The sequence below is a fragment of the Petaurus breviceps genome, unplaced genomic scaffold (assembly GCF_028583685.1).
Source record: "Petaurus breviceps papuanus isolate PSGF00001 unplaced genomic scaffold, PetGlider_PUasm1.0 89917, whole genome shotgun sequence".
Lineage (NCBI taxonomy): Eukaryota > Metazoa > Chordata > Mammalia > Diprotodontia > Petauridae > Petaurus > Petaurus breviceps.
In genome coordinates this window covers 5,395-12,551 of record NW_027187142.1, presented here as the reverse complement: position 1 = coordinate 12,551, position 7,157 = coordinate 5,395, and the positions used below count along the sequence as shown (strand labels likewise).

General features: G+C 58.2%; 1 protein-coding gene across 1 annotated transcript in view; it reads right to left on the bottom strand.

Annotated features, from left to right (window-relative positions):
* Window positions 1-1,960: 1,960 nt before the first annotated feature.
* The window catches only part of LOC138176554 (mucin-5AC-like), a gene marked incomplete at its 5' end in the record, with an annotated part of 10,437 nt that continues 5,240 nt past the window's right edge, over window positions 1,961-7,157 (bottom strand). Inside the window, 9 exons of the mRNA XM_069107334.1 lie at window positions 1,961-2,255; window positions 2,871-2,988; window positions 3,309-3,363; window positions 3,792-3,911; window positions 4,712-4,819; window positions 4,924-5,046; window positions 6,213-6,247; window positions 6,597-6,709; window positions 6,923-7,019. Coding sequence (XP_068963435.1) covers window positions 1,961-2,255; window positions 2,871-2,988; window positions 3,309-3,363; window positions 3,792-3,911; window positions 4,712-4,819; window positions 4,924-5,046; window positions 6,213-6,247; window positions 6,597-6,709; window positions 6,923-7,019 — 1,064 coding nt within the window. The remainder of the gene's footprint in view (window positions 2,256-2,870; window positions 2,989-3,308; window positions 3,364-3,791; window positions 3,912-4,711; window positions 4,820-4,923; window positions 5,047-6,212; window positions 6,248-6,596; window positions 6,710-6,922; window positions 7,020-7,157) is intronic.

The window sequence follows — 7,157 nt, the reverse complement described above, 5'->3', positions numbered from 1 at the left end:
CCTGCTCTGGCATCCTCCTTTGCTCCCCATCCTCACCCCAGGTCTCAGACCATCATTCCAATGGCTGCCAATTTGGGCACCCATGCCCACAGGGAGAGCTTGGAAGCCTGGCCTGTCCACGTCTATGATCCCTGTGTTAACCAAGGATTCATTGCCCTCTAATGGCCAGTGGGGACTCTGCAGACATCCCGGGCACTGCCCTTCCTGGCTCTCACTGCCTCCCAGTGACCAAGACCTTCTCTGCCAAGGAGCTGATCAGAGAACTCCCCCAACCCTGCCCTGAGCCCTTTCCTATCCCCATGGGATGGTGCATTTCAAGATTGGGAAGTTTTGACCTGGACAGCTGGGTGGGTCCTCTGCCTTCCCAGACCCAAAGGACAGAGGGCACAACTGGTGGGCAACAGGGGATACTGGGGTGGAATCATCAGACCAGGAGGCCAAGCCTGGGTCTGCCACAAGCTTCCAGGTGACCGGGGCAAACTCATTCCTTTTCTCTGAGCCTCACCTTCCTCCTCAGCCCCAGAGAGTCCATGACCCCCTTCTGACAATTAGAGCACTCCCTGTACAGGCTATTTGGTGAGGTCGTGAGCTCCCCATCCTTAGCAATGTTCAGACAAAGGCTGAGTGAACTTTGCTGGGGCGAGGGGGGGAGGATTCCTGCTTGGGAAGGAAGGTGGGGCACTGTGGTCCCCAGGGCCTTTCCAGCTCCAAAATTCTTTCTTTACTCTGCAAGGACAGACTTTCCTCACTCCCTCAAGGGAGGGTCTCCTGCTCACCTGCCTACCTCTTCTTGAAAGTTCATGGCTCTGTCTGGCCCAAGTCCCTGCAGCTAAACCAGGACCAATTTTCTCCAACTCCCAATCCCTATCCAGTCACTGATTGCCTGTGTGAGCTTGGGGGAGTCATTTGCACTCTGGGCTTCCATGGGCTTGAGAAGCCCCTCGCTGCACCCCCATGGTGCCCAGGGCTAGCAGTTGGCTCAAAGGGAGAATCCAGGCATGATGTAATCACTCTAGAAGCCTGCCCTCAGCCTTCTCATCCTGGGCTAAGCTTGCCCCACCCCCAACCGTTTCCAGACACTTTGCTGGTGTTGTGGGTATGAGTGGGTGAGGCCCTAGGTCTCCCCTGTGGGTCCCTGGGGAGAGATGGGGCAGTAGGGAGGATCATCCTGGGGGAACCCACACACGCCCAGATGGTTTGCTCACTGGAAATGGATAGATCAGGACAGGACCCAGACCGCAAAATGCTGAAGGTTTATTTCTAATCAATCAGGTGAACATTTCTGGGTGAGGAGAAGTGAGCCCGGTGGTGCCTGCCCCCAGTCAGAGCCCCAGTCAGGCCAGGGACAAGGGCAGGGAAGAGAGCCCTGCTCCCTAGAGGAGAAAGAGCTCAGAGCCAGGCATGGTCCAGGCCTCCCAAATTCTGTTAGGAGACCCCCTGCACCTGACTTCAGAGGGTCTCAGAAGCTTTGGGCCACACAGACATTGGCTGGCCACTCAGGAAGCAAGGCTGGACCACGGTGGTGTGGTGGGAGGACCCGGCGTCCACACAACTGATGTGCAATAGCTGCTGGGCAAGGAAAGGAGAGGCCGGGCCTTAGGGGCCCCAGGGGCCTCAGAGGGATTTGTTCAGTGCTGCTGGGCCCAGTGATGGACGCATGGAGACCCCACTGATGAGTCATGGGGAAAGGCCAGCGCAGTGGGGCTGTCAGCCCGACACCCAGACAACATCAGCTTCTCAGGAAGCTAAAGGATGTGCCCCATCCTGCCAATCGCCCACCCGCACTGGCCTTCTAGCTGGACAGGACCAGTTGCGTTGCCTTAACTCTGAAGCATCAGGCTTTAAGTCATATCGGTAATGGGGGTTGAAATGAGGTGAGAACAGAGATGTCTGGGAGGCTGGGTCCAGGGCTGCAGGGGACTTGTCCCCAGCCCTTGCCCAAAGCAGTTCTGGGGCGCTTTTATCTCCAGGGTTGGGAGCCAGGCGCGGCTCTTCTCCAGCGCAGGGTCCGCTCCTCCTGGAGAGCCGGGGCTCCCTGCTCCTGGCTCAGGGCTGACTTGTCCTCTCCTGCACTGCTGCTCTCCACGTCCAGGCCGTCACACTGCAAGCTCTGGCAGCCACACTCCTCCACCCAGGTGAAGGTGAAGGCCAGGCTGGAGCCATTGGGACAGCTCAGAGACACATTCCTCTGACTGGTCCTCAGTTCTCGGCAGCACCGGCACCGGTGTTCCATGACATTGTCCTCGAAGGAGTAGCTACCAGGGAAGATGGGGGTGAAGCTGGGGCCTTGGGTCCCAGCGGGGGGGGGCGGGGTGCCTCAGCTTCTCAGAGCCCAGTCTGTGCACACCTTCCTTCCCTCTATCTGCTCACACAGATGCACACACACATACATGTGCACACACACATGCACACACATGCACACGTGTGCACATGCATGCGCACTCACGGGCACACACATACACGCATGCACATGCACACATACACGTGCATACACACAGATCTGGAGAGGGGAAAGGACTTGGCCAGGGTCACATACCATGCCTTCGGCTGTGGCTCCGACCTGCCTAGGGGGCCTTGGGTCCTCAGCCCCTCCCCCTTACTCCCACCACTCTCATTTCTGGGCTTCACTGACCTTTCCCTCCAGTCCTCTGCCCTGGACCTGCTTTTCCAGCCTAGTTAGCACCCTGCTGGCCCAAGCCGGTCTGCTCTCCCCTCCTTTCCTGGGTGCTCTGCCCCTGAGGTTCCAGATGACAGCTGGCCCCAGGTCCCTGGGCACCCCAGCCCTGCCTCCATAGCTGATCCTAGGGGCTTCCCTCATTGTGTGCTAAGGGCAGCAGGGAAGGGGAGTGGGCTGGGGGAGGGGCACTCACATGGACATCGTGTCACCGCAGTGTCCCTGGCAGTAGGTGATTTCCAGGGCGGTGGGGGAGCTGCAGCCGTGCTTCCGGATGACTTGGTTGTGGCGGCGCACCGCACAAGGGTAAACCTCTTTGAGGCAGAGACAGAATATTCAAGCTCACAACTTTCCAGGAGCAGATAGGCCAAGCCAGGGGCTACATACAGGTAAACAGAGGCACCTGGCCTGGGTGGAGAGGAGTGGGAGGGAGGGGCTACTCTGGGTCCGGGGTGGGCGGGGCCTCGTCTCAGGGCTCCTGCATCAGGTCTGCATTACTCTCTTGTCTGGCTTCTCTGGGGTGACTTTTGCCCCCTCTGCCTTCCCTCCCCCCCCCCCATCTCAACCTGTCCCAGAGGAAGCCAGACCTCCAGACCAGGTGGGCAGCCAGAAGAGAGAATAGAGGCTCACTTACGTGGCGGTGATGGACACACTAGGCAGCAACCATCGTCACTCCTGATGACTTGGTCCTGTGCACATGAGGAGACAAAAGTCACGCATAGCCAGTGCCCAGTGGGGCACCAGACAGCAGTGCATTGGTCTGGTCTCTTTTTGGCCTCCTCTGTCCTCCTCTGACCCAGAGTCTTGGTCCTAACAGGACTTCCTTTGACTCTCTAGAGATTTGTGGGTGAGGAGAAGAGGGGAGACCCCACCAGCCTCCAGGAGGGGACGAAGCAGGGCAGGATGGGGTCTAGCCCAGCCCTGAGGGAGACTCAAGGGAAGAAGGAGGCGTCTCACAGCACCCAACCCTAAATACCCCCCACCCCTCTCAACCATGACAAGACAAGGGTCCTGGGCCATGGGGGAGGCCCTGGACACTGTTGTCTGTAGGCTCCTTTGATCCCTGGGGGAGAAAGGAAGTGAGCCCTCCCCCAATCTCCACCCCCTTCGAGCTTACCGGGGAGCAGTGGATAGGGGGACAGGCCTTCTTCATAGTCACCAAAATTAGTTGGCCATTGACCTCTTCACACTCATACTGGATACATTTATTCCCAGGACTAGACCAGGTTTTCCCAGGCTGAAGGGCAGGGAATGACAAGTCAGACCTGGCCATACTCATAGGCACCCAGTCAGGAAGCATTTGTCTGCACAGCCCTGGGTCTGTGGGTGGCAGCACTGAACAAGGGCCCTTCCCTCTTCCCTTGGGCATCCCTTGAGGGCATGGAGTTCTGCATTTATCATCCCCTTACTGAGCTCCCACTGTGTGGGAGGCTCCTGATTGACTGGTACAGAATGGTAGGGGGAGACTGTAGGGATGAACAGGCATGTACCCTGTCCTCAGGTTCTAAAGTAGGAGCCCATGCCAGGGCTGAGGGATCTGTCCAAAGCCAGCTTTACAGGACCACAGCTGTAGAAAGCCCAGAGGGAAGAGGCTGGACAGCTCAGCCCTCAGCCCTGGCCAGCCCTGTCTCCCCCACTGTAGGAGACCTGAGTCACAGCCTGGCAATCCCTAGGTGAAGCAGCCTGCACCACCTTCCATGGACATTCTCCTGGCATCCACAGCTTGGGAAAGTCTCCCTGTGAGTGATGACAAAGGGGGCCCTCCACCGGCCTCCATCAGAGCCCCTGGCCTCTCAGGCCCTTGCTGTGGGGTGTGGGGTACCATGGCCCTCCCCTAAGACTGGGAGTTCCCTGAGGTTAAGACCTAGTGGCCAGCCCTCCCCGATGCCCAGCTCATACCCAGAATGGGCATCTGGTCCCTGCGTGACTAGCTTCTGCCTCTGAGCTCTGACTTTACTGCCTATGGAGCCTGGGCAGGGTCAGGGCACTTTGGCTGGAGGAGAGAGGGAGGGAGTCCTGTGTGTGTGGCTTGCTCACCTGGACCAGATGCACTGAGCTGTTGCTGCTATTGCTGGTCTTCAGCACACAGGCCACCTGTACACATTCACCACAGCACTGACCCGGCTTCTCTTGGTACTTGGAGCCCTATGGCATAAGGGGCAGAGCAGATCCAGGGTGAGGCTACCTTAGCCACGGCCAGGCTCCCTGCCCCCCCCCCAAAAGAGATGCCCAGGCAATGGGAGACTCACCACTGGACAGTGAGGGTCACAGACTTGGGCCTCACATTTGATGACATTGGTCTTGCTCTCTGGGCTGCCGTCAGGGACGCAGCTGCACGTTTCACAGGGACCTGAGGACACCACAGCTCCAGGCTAGGAAGGGAGGCAAGAGGCAGGGCCAGGGTTACTGCTAGTGGGTGCTGTCTCTACCCTTGGCCTAAGCAGGCACTGTAAGCCTGTGAGGGTCTGCAGCTTGCCCAACTGGTGCCAGCAGATGCCTGGCAGTCCTGGAGGATGGCAAAGCCATCCTCAGGGAGGGGCAAGGGGAGATGGCCAGCATGAAAGACCACCCTGGCAGAAGGCTGCCTTCTTCCTTCTCTGGAGGGCCGCTCTGTCCCAATTCAATTAAAGGAACATTGTTTGTCCGCCCTGTCCAAGAATAGGGCAGAGCCCAGTGGTGGGTTCTCTGCCTTTCTCCAGACCTTTTTCAAGGAAGCTCAGAAAACCCCAGGCAATCCCCAGCTCTGTGTTCTGTCTGAGGAGTGACTGACTGCTCAGCCTTTGCCTGCAGATCTCCAGCGAAGAGAGCCCTTCCCACACTGGGACAGTTCTCCCTCTCCCTTGTTGCCCCAGCCTGTGTTCTCTCATGGCCAACCCTTCCAGAGCCTCCATTCTGACAAGGAGCCAGGCCAGTCGCCCTTGGCCATCCCATGCCCCAACCCTCCCTCTGCGGGCTTTGCCCATTTCTCCACACAGGCACTGCCCCCTCTCCCCTTTTCAGTTGCAGTCTTCCCCCACTAGAATGAAGTTCCCTAAGGGTAGACTGTCTTTCTATTTCCTTATATTTGTGTGCCTAGATATGTGCCAGTTCCTGGCAGGTAGGAAGTGTGACCTGACTCAGAAACATGCCCGAATCCAGGGCCTAGGACAGAAAGAACCCATGGGCCAGGCTGGCTGACTCTCATGGCAGCTCTACAGGCCTGCGCCTTCCCGACTACAGCTATACAAGCCCTAGGAACGGACTGGGGAAGGGGCCTCAATCTCTGCTGCACATACCACAGACCCCTGTAAATGACATCAGTGTTACCTCAGAGGACACCAAGCTCAGAGCAAGGACAATGGGCATGGCCTGAGAAAGGGACCTATGCGGTCTGCAGGCCACGATAGTCCCCAAACCCTTCCTTGTCAGAGTGGAGAAGGAGGCTAGGGCAGAGCATGGCTAGTGAGGGCCATGAGCCCTGGGCACCCAGCAGCTCGAGGCAGAAGCTTTCCCCAGCCTTCCTTCCTTGGGCACTTCTGCCTGCCCCAGGAATACTCACCTCCACAGGCTCTCCATTGGGGCCCGTGCACCAGGCTGAAAGAAAGGAGAAGAGCAGGCTGTGGGCAGGGGCCCTGTTTTCAGAGGGCAGCCCTCGGCCCTCCAAGACTTCCAGATGACCACTGGGTTGTGGTGTTTGGGGGAGAAGAACTTTATGGAAGCACCCCCATGGGGAGGAGTAGGGCAAAGCCGCGGCTGGTTGGATGAAACCCCTGGCCAAGGATGAGCTTGTTGGCCCTGCCATGCACCCAACCCCCCACACCCCGCAGGGACCAGCCGCCTTGTCCAGAGGCCGCCAGCTTGGAAGCTGGTCTGGATGCCTTCCTGGGCTTCATCTAGGTGGGGTTCCAGGATCATGCCATGGTAGTGCAAGTATATGACTTACTGGGGCACTCAGATGGTGAGGCTGGGACACAGATGTTGGAGCTGGAGCTAAAGAGGGTGGTGCCACTGGGACAGAAGCACCCTTCTGTTATTAGGCTGATGTCGTCTGAAATGCTAGGGGAAGAGAGAATCAGATCTCGGTTCAATCCCTCTCAGTCCTGGTTCCATCCCAGGGCCAAAGGGAAGCCAACAGCCTGCCTGGGTTGTCTCTGGTGGGAAGGGGTTGCAACCTTGAAATGCGGAACCAGGCCCGGGAAATGCCACAAACAGAAAGTAGGAGGACCAGGGTCAAGGTCAGGCGTCTGTGGACCTAATTCAGCTACTTACATCAGGCTGGTGTTAATGCTTCCCTGAGGATTTTGGCAGGTGGGTGGGTAGATTGGACCACACGGCTGGTATACTTTGTCACCAGAACAGGTAAGAGCTGTATGAGAAGGGGGAGACTGCACTGAGGAGGCAAAGCCTTGGAGCGCTCAGTCCCTCAAGAGCTGAGCCCTGACTCCGCCAATCCCACACCCTCAGTGGAGCCCCAGCCCACGCCTTCAGTGGAGCCCCCCAAGCC